The sequence below is a fragment of the Spermophilus citellus genome, assembly GCF_964194105.1.
Source record: "Spermophilus citellus genome assembly, chromosome: X".
Lineage (NCBI taxonomy): Eukaryota > Metazoa > Chordata > Mammalia > Rodentia > Sciuridae > Spermophilus > Spermophilus citellus.
The window spans coordinates 4,836,997-4,850,281 of NC_138190.1; the positions used below are offsets into that span (position 1 = coordinate 4,836,997).

General features: G+C 49.8%; 1 protein-coding gene across 4 annotated transcripts in view; it reads left to right on the plus strand.

Moving 5' to 3' along the window:
• Nucleotides 1-13,285, plus strand: part of TBL1X (transducin beta like 1 X-linked) — a 177,984-nt gene that overhangs the window by 134,926 nt on the left and 29,773 nt on the right. For all 4 annotated transcript variants that reach the window (XM_081276734.1, XM_081276732.1, XM_081276731.1 and 1 more), the window contains one exon: nucleotides 1,255-1,362. Coding sequence is in view for 3 of the 4 variants with exons in the window: in XM_081276732.1 (XP_081132858.1) it covers nucleotides 1,305-1,362 (58 nt within the window). In the remaining variant the exon portion in view is untranslated. The remainder of the gene's footprint in view (nucleotides 1-1,254; nucleotides 1,363-13,285) is intronic.

A 13,285-nucleotide genomic window follows, 5' to 3' on the forward strand; every position in this document is an offset into this window, starting at 1 on the left:
TTGACTGACAGTTTTCTTTACACCCTGTACACAAGTACAGAAATGTCACCAAATGAAATCAAAGGCAATAAGCACTTTTTAATTTTATCTACTTTGCAACTGATACATAACAACAAACCATATTAATGGGGTACCATGAATTTTGGTGGGGGGTGGAGTACCAAGGATTGAACCAAGGGGCACTCGACCACTGAGCCACATCCCCAACCATATTTTGTATTTTGAGACAGGGTTTCACTGGGTTGCTTAGGGTCTCGCTTTGCTGAGGCTGGCTTTGAACTCGGGATCCTCCTGCCTCAGCCTCCTGAGTCACTTGGAGTACAGGCGTGCACCACCATGCCTAGCCCATGGAATGTTTTGATATATGTGTTTATTGCATAATGTTTAAAGCAGGTTAAACTTGTGTCTCCTCAAATGTTTATCATTGTTTATGGTGAAACCTTTCAACAGGCCTTCTTGTAGCTTTTTGAAACATACACTGCATTATTATCTGCAGTCACGCTGCTGTGCGTGAGCACCTCAGAACTTGTCAGTGTAAATTACACCCATTAATCAGCCCTTCCCACCCTGCTGTCCTGGCCTCTGGTCATCACGGCTCTACTCTCGAGTCCCATGCAATCGACTTTTAGATGCGCCTATCGGTGAGACCTGTTGGTACTTGAGTCCCTGTGCCTGGATTATTTTCATTCAACCTGATGGTCTTCAGTTCAATCCATGTTGAAGCAAATGGCAGGGTTCAATTGTGAATGGCTGAAGAGTATTTTATTTTCTCTTTTTTTCTTTGTCCATTCACCAGTGGAAGGACATTTGGGTGGTTGGACTTTTGGCTATTAGAAGTAGTGCTTCACTAAACATAGGGGTGTGGGTGTCCCTTTCACATACTGATTTCATTCCTGGTGGTGGTACATGTCCAATACTGATGACATCTTTCAATTTTTGAGGCACTTCCACGCTGGTTTCCGCAATGGCTGTACCAGTTTACGCCTTCCCCCCAGCCAGTGTGCAAGAGTTGCCTTTTCTCTGCATTCTCGCCAGCACTTGTTGGAATATAAGCATTTGGGGTTAGTTTGGGTGGGTTTGCTTGCTGGGTTTTTATATAATCAAATAATTATAAAACCTGACATCAGGCGTTAACTGCCATCGTGTGTTTGAGAGCGTGGGTGGTGTTTTCAGCCCAAAAGAATGCAGACGTGAAACACGGGCCGCGTCCTGAGAGTTTTGACTGATGGCTTATCGCTTCATTTCTCCTCGCAGAGGGTGGCTCCCGCTTTGTAAAGACCTCGTCGCCGCGAGGTGAGGCTAAGATGAGCATTACCAGTGACGAGGTGAACTTTCTGGTGTATCGGTACCTCCAGGAATCAGGTAAGGGGTTTGGTCCTCTGTCGGGAAGAAACTCGCCTTCAATGTGCCGCGGGTGGGACGCTGGCCATGGGTGGAAGGGTAACAAGGAGGGCTAACGGTGCTCTTTGCGAGAGAGAGAGTGGGGAGGAGAGAAGGTCCTGGGGCTATCTCATTCCCAGGCTGAAAGGCAATGCTATCCCCATGACGTTTCTGTTCAGGTGAAATGAGACCCAAGTGAACCTCGAACTTGTGATAAACACGGAGAGGGTCGGGAGCATTGGCCCACTGGGGTGTTGATTTGAACCTTGTAGATTTGACACGAGAGATTTATGGAGCAAAAGAGGAAGGGCCCAGGGTCCTTCAGGGATGGCATGCACCTCCAAAGACCTAGCTTCCTCCCACTGGGGCCCCCCCTTCTTCAACACTCCACCACCTTACCTAGTATGGGGCCTTTGGAGACATCTTAGATATAAACGATAGCATGATCCTCTGCTTAGCAATGTGGTCGCCTCCCCTCAAATGCACCCTTAGTTGAAAATGCACTTCATACCTATAGCCTAGGTTACGGAACATCATAGCTTAGCCTAGCCAATCTGAATGCTATAACCTGTTGGCTTACATTATATGGTGGTCGCATCCTGATAAACTCATCCAAAGTAGAAAACGTCCTGACCTGAAACCGCATGGACTGTACGTGGCCTGCAAGCCCCCAGCTCAGAGCGCTGCATGCTGTAGACATTGCATGTTTACCTACCGATCCTGGGGCTGCCCAGAGGTGCCGCATCTGAGAATCAGAAGTGCAGCAAGAACTCAAGATCCCAGGGCAAAATTTGAAACGGTTTCTACTGAATGTGTAAGGCGCGTGTGCTATTGTGAAAGTCCAAAGATAAGTCGAACCATGGTCGGCCCGGAACCGTCTGTGCTAGGTTTGAGGAGGAACCAGCTGATCGGCACCTGGATCCAGGCTGAAAGAGAAACTAGGCAGGCATCAATGCAAAGAAAATGGCTCAAACCCTGAGCAAATTACGTAGCCTCGGTTTTTGAGCCTCGGTTTCCCCTAGAAAAGTGGTTCTCCAGGCAAAAGTGATAGTTGGTGGGACATGTAGCATGTTTCAAATGAAATCCCTCTGATCCAAGCTTGGAACTTCTTATTTGGAATCCCAGCTAGCACACTGTTCGTGGTGATACATGTTCTTGTTACATATTTGAGCGTTTGGCTTGGCTGTTGCCAGAGCATGGTATCAGACAGTGATGTAGAAACAAAGTATACTGCCTGAGCTGTGGGACCAGGGAGGTCACTCTCACACCTCAGAACTTGCAGCAGTTGTCCACCTGGTGGACAGGTGTTCTCCTATCACAGAACTCGGAGACCCCCTGAGCTACCTGCAGGTGAGAAACCCCACGTACCAAGTCCTGCTTCCCTCGTGGTCCTTGAAATATCTCTGTGCGAGGCCATATTGATGGTAGGGACAGGGAGAGTGTGTCAACAGACAACAAGCTGAGTTTGTGAATGTCGGGCAGGAGAGAGAATCTGTTACCTGGGGACAGCAGCTGTGCTGCTGGTTGGCCCCATGTCCAGGGCACGAGCGCTTCGCACCGTCTTTCCGTAAACGGATCTCCCTCCCTCCCTCCCGCAGGAAGGCTGGCCTCCTCGTGTAGTATCTGTTGACACTTCTCCTGTTTATTTTTATAAAGCTTCTGTAACCAGGCAGCTAGGGAACCGAGACTGGGACAGAGCAGTGTGTCCAGAATTTCCCAAGTGTCACTTCTGTATAATGTCTGTTGAATTCTTTTCCTAATTATTCACCAACATCCAAGTTACATTCCAGTAGGTGTGGCCCGTGTTTCAGGAGAGATTGCTTGGATGGAATCCTTGTGTCTATTCTGGAATTTTTTTAAATGCTCCACAAGGAAGAAGTGGGGAGAGGAATTGGCTGGTGTACATGATTGGGTTGGTTTTCTCTTTATCTCAAGTTCTAAGGTTTAGTTAAGCCCATAGTTAATGATCCTCCACCAACTTGAAGAGCACCTTCTCCCCCACCTGTGAGAAGAAAATCATTTCCTTGATCCGCTCCCCCTCAGACACCTGAGCGCACGCTCGCCTTCAGTACCACCAAACGCGTTAAAAGTCAGTCTTGCCTCCCAGTAGATGGTCCTCGGCTCCTCCGGAGCCACTGAACTTGCTCAGGCCCTGCTCAGCTGCAGGATGAACCAGGTGCCATTTCTGTCCACCACCCTTGTCCTCCATCTTCTCTTTCCTTCCCATTCCCCAAATATCCATGGTGTTATCTGGGATGATTTAGGCTGCAAGGAAGAGAGGGTTCCATGTCATAGAGCACACATTCCCAGGAAGGAAGCAGGATATTGAAGGCTGCTTTCTTTCCAGAGGGAAGACGTTTAGATGAAATAGCAGCATTTGAACGAGCAGCTCCAGCACCAGAGAGGCTGCGCTTGGTTTTGCTCAAGTCACGGCACTCTGGCTGGCTGGGTGAGGGTCTCACTGCCCCTGGGCGCTGTGTGTGAAGCCCACGGTGGGTGGCACTGTGTCTTAGCCGGAAGCTCTCTTGACCGTCCTGGGAAGAGAGAAGCCAGGGAGCAAGGCTTGTGAGTGTGTGTCTGTCCGTGTGCATGGGCTGGTGTCAATCCTGGGGAAATCACAATTTTTCTTCTCTGGCTTGTTTCTGAAAGTGGAAGTCCTTTTCCAGCTTGGTTATAGAGGGACATTTTAGCAAGGGAGACCCTGTGGACATCTGAAGTGTCTCCTCCAGGGCTTCCTCCCAGCATCCAAATCCTAAAGGAAATGTGTTCTCCTGACCCATGTTCCTAACACAAGGTCACTTGCACCAACACAAACGGTGATCGGAGCCGTGTGGGCCCAGCCGCAGAGGAGCTCATTGAGGTGGGGAGGCGTTGCTTGCAGGGTAAGAGGGTGACCTAGAGGCAGGGGTGAGGGAGGCAGGTCTGAAGGGAGTCCTTCAAGGGCAAGGTGCAGTCTGAGGAGGAGCAAAGGGAGGATGGTGACAGCCAGGTGACAGGGGTGTGAAGAGCGTCACGCCTGCCTTCTCGGCTCAGTTGACACCAGGACAGTTTTCACGTAAGCAAGGGGTTTGCCAAGGCTCTGAGCGCAGCCAGATGAATGGGTTTGCTGATCCTGGGGAAAAGAAAAGCCAGGGCTTCTGCTGTGTCCTGCACACAGGGCCAGCTCTGTGCTCAGTGGACGGAAGATGATGTCGTGGGGAGAAGTCGTTCTGCAGAGGAGACAAGGCCTGGGAGTTTGGAGCCAGATTTTCCACAGTAGCATATTGAGCTGACTGGTGGCTCTTGGTTGAAGGCCCCGGGGAAGATGGATCTGACCCCTCCTTGGTGGTGGTAATGGCTTCCTCCCTTTTTAATTCATGAACAATTAAGCCATGATTGACATGTACCCAATGTACCATTTTTTGGAGTGTAGGTCTGTAGATTTTTGCGAAAAGTAGATGGGTCACATGACCAACCAAGACAGAGATTCTGTCGCTCTTCCCAATTTTTCTCGGGTTCCTGAGTCATCCACGCCAGCCCCTGGCAGCCACCATTGTTTTCTGTCCATCAGGTTTTGCTTCTGTAGCAATTCTGCGGACATGGGAGTCACAGGGTACATAGTCAGAGTCGGCTTCCTTCAGTGCAGGGCCCTTGAGGCTTGTTCGTGCAGTTGCATGCATCAGCCGTGTGTGGATTTTTTATGGCTAAGTAATATTCCCTTTTGAAGGCTGTATGGCAGTCTGCTTGTCCATCCCCTGTTGAGGAACATTGAGTTCTTTCTTGGTTTCAGTGATTGCGAAGTGAAGCTACTAGAAACATTTGCATGTAAGGTTTTTTGTGTGGACAGAGGTTTTTGTTTACCTTGAGGAAGTGCCTAGGAGTGGGATTGCTGGGTCCTGTGGTAGGTGTAGGTTTAGCCTTATCAGAAGCCACTGGGTGGTTTTTTCATCTCGGGCAGAAGCAAGACACTTTCTAAACACGGAGGTTTACAGAAGGGACTGGAGAGGCGCCCTGAAAAGTAGGTAAAAGGACTTTTTTATCCAGCACACGTATTTATAGGATATTGATGATGTCTGGTACTTCCTCTTGGGATTCTGAATCAGGGTCCTAGCTTCCACAGCAGTGACCAGTTGAACTCTCTGCATGAAAGAAAAACTGGCCAGGCGTGATGGTGCCCTCCTGTAATCCCAGCTGCTCAGGAGGCTGAGGCAGGAGGACTGCAAGCTTGAGGCCAGCCTCCGCAACCTAGTGAGACCCTGCCTCAAAATAAAAAGGGCCGGGGGTGTGGCTTAGTGTAGAGGGCTTGCCTAGCATGTGCAAGGCCTGCGTTGGCTGCAGCCGGCCCAGCTGTTGGGATCAGCCAGGACATCAGGCTGGATTCCAGCACACCACTAGGAACACCCAGTAATAAACCCCGTGAAGGTTCTGGTAACCACGCCAGTGAAAAGAAACCAGTGAGAAATGGAGTCTCACCGAGGCTCTGTCCGGTGCAGAGAGGTTGCCACTTACACGCCCCAACAGCTGTCATGTAAACATTTTGGAGACCGAGTTTGCCACCATGATCATGGAGTTCATTTCTTATATATATGGTAAGTCACTCCGAGGCTGACCCACTTTCTTCACTGTGATAATTGGAAGACCCTCCGGTAGGACTGACCACAGCACCCAGCCTGGAGAGTGTGTTCAGATCTGTCGTGATTCACAGCAAAGAGGCCGTTCACTGTGCATCTCCATGGCCTACGTTGATGTCACCGTCTTCACGTTACTTGGAACCAGGCTATCGTTCATCTTTTAGAGTAGACGTGTACACCCTGGACACATGCCGTGTTCCTCAAGAGCTGATCTCCAAATGGGAGACAAGATGTATGGAATGAGTTTTTCTTTTCTTTACATAATGAGTACATGGTTGCTATCATGTACCGTCTTTGCTCCTAAGAGGTAGTTGCTGTGATCCCAACATTTGTGTTCTGCCCCAAATTCATGTTAAAATCCGAACTCCAGAGGTGCTGGTGTTGGAGGTGGGGTTCTGGGAGTGCCGAGTTCATGAGGTGCAGCCCACGAGCGGGATGCATGTCCTTATGAACCAGGCCCAGAGTGTTCCCTGCCCCTTCCCCCATGTGAGGACCCAGGAGAAGGCGCCAGAAGGAAATTCTGGCCCAAGGTATGTAACAGATGAATCTTGTGATGAGACGTTGTGCTCAGAGAAGTCGACTGGTCGCAAAGTGTAAATGCTGATTGGTTCCCTTATGAGAGGTATGCAGAGGAGACGAATCCCCCCTGCGGAGACGCAAAATGGTGGTTGCCAGGGACTTGGGGACAGGAGTTTTTCAGTTTTGCAGAAGGAATACGTTTGGTGGTGGGGATGGTTGGACAGCAGGGTGAATGTCTTCCATGCTACTTAAAAATGGGTAAAATGGTTTATTTTGTGTTGTGTATTTTAACTCCGTTTGGGGGGGAAAGGTCTTACAGCAAGAACGTTAATGTGCAGATTGAGTTTGGAACACTTGCCTAGAAAGGGTTCACCTCAATGCCACAGGAGCATTAAGGGTTTAACAGGAACTCTTTTAAGTGCGTGGTATGCACAGGTGTTGTTTGTAAGCTCGATCTGTGTCTGACATTATGAGTATCTTAAACATAGAACAGAAAATGATATTACTTGTAATAGCACTCACCACAAAGGTTGCCACGACCTTTGGTGGGTGATAGATTAACCCAACTGGCACATCCACACCGTGGAGTACTATTCAGCCATGAAAAGGGATGAGCTATATTGACACAGGCAGAAAGATGGATGAGTCTTCCTAGGACTGGTGTCGGGAGATCCCACTGTGCACAGTTCCGTTTATACAACATTCCTCACGTGTCTCGGGATTGTGCAGATGCCACATTGGTGTCTGCTGGGGGTCAGGTTTGAGGATAGGTGGGGTATGGGGCTGTTCTTCTATGTTCTTTTCAGTGACTCTCAAAATGTTCTTGTGTGGCCCTTATGGCCAGCTCCTGGTTTGCATGGAGCCTGACAGAAGTGGGCAGGTTTGAGGGTCTTGTCCCAGGGGTGAGGGCACCAGCTGAAGCACTTAGAAGAGGTTTTCAGCCTCCCTTTCCCATCAGGTTTCTCGGCCTCAACACTAGTGAGTTGGTGGCGGATTGTTCTCTGTCCTGGGGGACTGTTCTCTTCTTTGTAGACTGTGGAGCCACATCCCGGGCCTTGGCCTGCTGGGTACCAACAGCATGCTTTTCCCCTCCACTGTGATGACCGCAATCACCTGGTTTTTGTTGAAGGAGGATGGATGGAATTCTCATTTCTTCGTCTTCTCCTGGGCCTCCGTGCACTGCCCTCAGAAGCATCACTCAGACTGACTTCCCCAGGGAGAACCGCAGTCCTGTCTTTATTAATTTTCCAGAGCGTTCTTCCCCTTGAGGAGGGGGAGGGTCTGCCAGCAGCCTTCCCTGGCAGGTAATAAAATAATTGCAAGTTGCAGACTTTCAATCTGAATTTTTTTCCCCCACTGGGCTCCTGGTGAGTGGGCGAGGAAACCAAGAAGAGGGTGTTTCTCGTAAGATTTGCTAATAATTGCGTCTCCAGAAGTGATTAAGCGGCTTTGCCCACCGTAATCCTAGGAGCTGACAAATTACCCCACAAGGCCCGGGGTTTCCTAGGCTGTGAATGTCTCCCACGGTGGCAGGTTCCCATGGATCTGGGAAGTCACTTTAATGGCTCGGCTCTCCTCCTCCAAACACAAGCTCGGGGCTTATTGTTCAGCGAGGCTCTAAAAATATTGTTGGACTGCAGCGGCTCATTTCCATTGCTAATGTGTGTCCCTGTCTCATGGAAGGTTCCTTAGGACACTGGGAAGGTCAGGCCTTTCTTAGAGTCCTGGTGGCCTTAGCTGTAGACATCAGTAATAAAGGGAAACATTCTTTTCATCAAATAATGAGTAAGACCCGAAGAGAAGGGCCACAGAGCTGCAGGGCGAAGGTAGCCTGCACTGTGTGGAAAGCAACCCGGTCCCGTGTCTGCTGGTGGCCTCCCGTGGGCGTAGGCAGTGCCTTGCGGTGGGGTCTTGGGAGAGCAAATGTGCAAAAAAGCATCGCCCTGCCAGCTGGTGGCCTCAATAATTCACACACCCCCAGCGGCAGCCGTCTCATGTCCCTTGGCAGAATACCATCTTTGCCAGATCGCCGAGCCCCGGCCTGACGGCAGCTCAGGTCCAGAACTTGCGTGGAACCTGTACTGGATGCCAGTGTCTCAGGGGTAAACCTGCTGGCATCGCTGAGAGTCACGCACAAACTCCTCTTCATTGGTGAAGACCGTGTCCCTCGACCAGTCTTTTGGTTGGGTTATAACCACCTTTGGGAGCAGAATGCAGAGTTGGTGCTTCGTACCTTCCAGAGGTTCGCCACCCCCCGGCTGCATGGTTCCCGTGTGCTGCTGGTCGTTTCCAAGTTGACCGTTCTCATTGGTTTCTGTCTTTGCTCCCTCCTCGTCTGTCTTAATGAAATCTTTCACCTGTGTCAGGAGAGAGAGCCTCGTTTGCACCAAGCTCGTAAAAAGAATATTTTTTTCCCCCAGTAAAAGTGGCTGAATTTTGTGGATTGAGACTTGTCATTGCTGTGCTGGGTATTTGATGAGAGGGTGCGAAACAACTAGAATGAAGGCCAGTTGAGTGTTTTTTTTTTTTTTTTTAAAGAGAGTGATAGAGGGGGAGAGAGTTTTTTTTTAATATTTATTTCTTAGTTCTCGGCGGACACAACATCTTTGTTCGTATGTGGTGCTGAGGATCGAACCCGGGCCGCACGCATGCCAGGCGAGCGCGCTACCGCTTGAGCCACATCCCCAGCCCCAGTTGAGTGTTGTATGAATTACGGTTGATTTAGCACATAACCCCTTGTTTCCCATGGTCACGAACACAGCCCTGGTACAGACACTGCGTGGAAGACTTGAATAGGCCCTCCTGCTTTAGGAGTTGGGGGCGAGTTGGGAGACTCGAACTGGCTCGGGTTTCCTGTTTTAGATAATATGAAAGGGCGCTTACCAAGCACTGCCTTCTTCAAAGTTCACGGTCACCTTGAAGACCGGCCTGCTCTGAAATGCTAATGTGACCTTCAAACTGTCCCTCACTGATACATATTTTATCTCCTACCAAATTCCCTGTGTTCCTCTTTGCAGACCAAATAGCAAACACGTCACCTGCACTTGGTCCCCTTTCCCTGAAGCCTTTGCTGCTGCCTTTGTGGCCATTCTGATCAACGTCGGCCCCCTAAGTGCTGTCCTTTTCCTTCCCCCGCGTGTCTGTGGTCAGTGAGCTGCTCTGGGTGCCCTTCTCCAACCGCTCCCCCAACCCCAGACGTGAGTGCCCATCCCTAATGTCTCTCCTGACCTTCCCACTCTGTGTCCGTCCATCCCCAGTCTCTCCACTGACCACCATAGTGACATTTTGGATGACATTCTCTCCGGCTTTCCTTAATCCCATCCCACCCTACTGTCTGTTGTCCACACGGCCCGATTCTGGACCCCAGAGGTCTGCCCTCGTCCCCATCACCCCTCAGAGGCTCCGCTCCTTAACGCCCTCACCTTGCAGGCTGGCCTTGGAAGGAAGGTGGGCACCCAGCATGCAGCCTACAGCGCTGCTTACTATAGAAAATCCAAGGGTGCTCAGGCCTTTCTCTTCCATGGTGTCTGCCCCACCGCCTGTCCCCAGCTCCCTCACCCGCCTCCTCCACCACCTCTGTCAGTGTTGCCTCTGTCCCTGTTGTCCCAGTAACACACACTTAAGGAGCACTTGCTGTATACAGCCAGGCATGATGCTCAGTACCTGACAGAAGAAGCCGTTTATTCCCACCAGCCCCAAGAAAGAAGACACAGCGCTGTGTCATCCACCGCTGAGGGCCAAGGTCCTGAGGTCTGAGTGCCCAGAGGTCATAAAGCTAGGATGCAGAACAGGCCATGTGGACCTGCAGATCCACATTTGTGTATAGTTATGTGTTGATAGTGCACAGCACAGTGTTTTGGAAGCATGTATGCAGTGCAGAACGGCTGTTTGGAGCTAATCAACTATGCATTGCTTCACATACTTAGCATTTTTTGGTCACGTGAATAGCAATTTTCAAAATACAGTTCATTCTTCTTAACCGTTGCAACCGTGCTATTCCCTGGGTCTCTTGAAGTTATTTCTCTTGTCTAATTGGAACTTTGCATGCTTTGACCTGCGTCTCCCCTGCCCTCACCCCAGCCCCTGGCACCTGTTGTCCTGCTGTTTGGGTTTCACATATGAGCGATTGCTGTCTTCCTCTGCCTGGCTTGTTGCAGGTAACAGCATTTGTCTCTGTCTTTGTGGTGCAGAAACAGCCCCTGAAATCATGGCAGCACATGGCAAGAGCTGTGTCCCAATAAAACTATTTACAACAACGGGCCACGGCCAGATTTGGTCCTGTGGACTGTCATTGAGCCACTTCTGCCTGAGACTCACCCTCCTATGAGCCAATGGGTGTGCGCTCACATTCTCGACTTCCTCCTGCTCGGAAAGCCTCTATCCTCCCGACTATCTAAACGTACGTTTCCCAGCCTGTCTGCTATTCACTGATCATCTGAACTTTTGCCATGTTTGCATATTTTATTAATATTCTCGGATATTTTTCCTTAATTTGAACCATTCCTCTAAAGCATACTGGTAGATACTGGTACATTAGTTCCATCTGTCGGTATAGCACACGTTAAGTAAAATTTTAAGCATTTGTCCCTGTGCTACCTAAAATCACTTTGAGTACCCCCAGGGAGTCTGAGGTTCTGGGGTTTCCCCCTTGGTACTAGTCATGGTACCTGGGACCGAGTGCCTGCCATGCAGTCTGTCTGCCACTGAGCTGCAGTCTCAGCCCTTTTTATTTTTATTTTGACAGTTTCCAAGGTAGGCCTCAAACTTGAAATCCTCCTGCCTCAGCCTCCCTGGTAGCTGGGATACAGGTGTGTCCCATGTGCCCAGCTGAGAGTTGTTGGTGTTCAGGGATATAGCACTAATCACAATTTCCAGTTCTACAAATGTCTCTTGGTAAGTTGTTAAGTGGAGGCACTGCCCTCCCTCCTAGGATGAAGACAGAGCTAGAAATCTTATTTCTTCTCCCTGCCCAGGGAGGATCACAGATATTTGAAGAGTCGACTGTCACAGAGGCAGATAAGTATGATATTAAACGTGTGCAACAGCTGGATGCAGAGGCACAGGCCTGTCATCCCAACAGCTCAGGAGACTGAGGCAGGAGGATGGCAACTTAGTGAGACCTAAGCAATTTAGCAAGACCTCCCTGTCAAAACAGAAAGGGCTAGGGGTGTAGCTCAGTGGTAAAGCACCCCTGAGTTCACTAAGTCCTAGAAAGAAGAGGAGGAGGAGGATGGGGAAAGAGGTTGAGAAGGGAAAGGAAAGAAAATGTGACAGATTGGAGAAGATTCTGGAAAATCAAACTGGCAGCAGAGATCATCACCATCCAAAACCTCGGAACCTCTCCTCAGAAGCCTTTAGTTCGGTTTTGAAAACTCAACTCTGAGACGGAGTGAGTCACGTGTCTTCTCCGTGGTGGCTACCAAGACCAACAAGCCACAAATGAAAACGTTCATATTGTGTCAGATTTATTTAGAAAACAACCAGAAATCCAGTGTTCTATGACCGCGAGGATTATACATATGAATCGATCCACACGCACAAGAGAGACCTGAAGCTCCCCAGTGTGAGAACAGGGATTGTGCTGATGGTACAATAATGTAAGTTAGTTCTTCCACCTTGGGAATAACTTTCTGTTAAACTTCTGTTGAGGCTTCTAACGGGTGCTGTTCATTATAAACTGGCTGAGTCTCGCCTTCCCTAACTGAAGCCGGGAAGTGAGGTCGACTGCCTATGCTGAGGCTCTGTGACCCTTGACAGGAAGGCACCTCCGGGTCCACCCACCCACCAGGGCCCCCACAGGCGTCTCGCCCCAAGGCCATCAAGGCTGGTTTATAACCTGAGCAGGGCTCATGTTTCCCGGGTTGAGAGGATATTAAAATGATGTTGGCATGGCCACATGGTGTGCAGTCGTCTGAGCCCACACCGTACTTAACCGCCAGCCTTGGGGTCTGGCCAGATGTTACAAGCGAAACCCGATTTTAACGAGATCCTTCTGGCATTTTCTTTGGGCCGCCAGCCAAGGCAGTTCCATTTTATGCTAAATTCCATGTTACCGTGGGCAGGTCATCTAGAACCCATCTGCAGCCCCTAAGAATATTTCTCCCTGCTTCTGTTCTCGGAGAATTAGGATGGGAGTCATTGGGTTTTGTAGGATTTTTTTTTTTTTAAACATTCATGTCGTGGTTGTAAAGGTGATGTGGACGTGTTCTGTGATTTCCACAGCAAAATCGAAAAGAATTCCCAGCACATTTGTGTGCCTTTCACCACAGATAAAACAAGTTGACATAGGTTCAGAATTGCTTGTTGGGCAGAAAATGTAATTCTCTGGGGAAACTAATCCATCACTGTTGCAAGAGAAGTGAACCGGGTGCAAGCGAGCCCCAGAAAGCAGGATGCGGCACCCAGCGCTTACTCTTTCTGTTGACTGTTGCTAAGTTGGAGAGAGAGTGCTCCAGGATTGGTCTGCACTGCTCCTGCGTGGCCGCCCTTGGCCTCTCTCCCTTCTTGATTTTATCAGCACCCTCCTTCCACCACCACCTTGACTCACCTCTGGCAGAGGAGCCCGTGGCTTTCGGGCAGCTGCAGTTCTACAGGAGAAAACTTGACCAGGAAATGTCGACCTTGGAGAGCGCAGTGCTGTGAAGAGGGATGTTAGTTTTTGTGGAAAAACAAGGACCGTCCACCACTTGGGTTTCTTGATGATGCCTTTGTCGTCCTCCATTCCCTTCGACGCCCTGGGTTGGACAAGTGTCAGCCAGGGCCAGACCAGAGTTGCT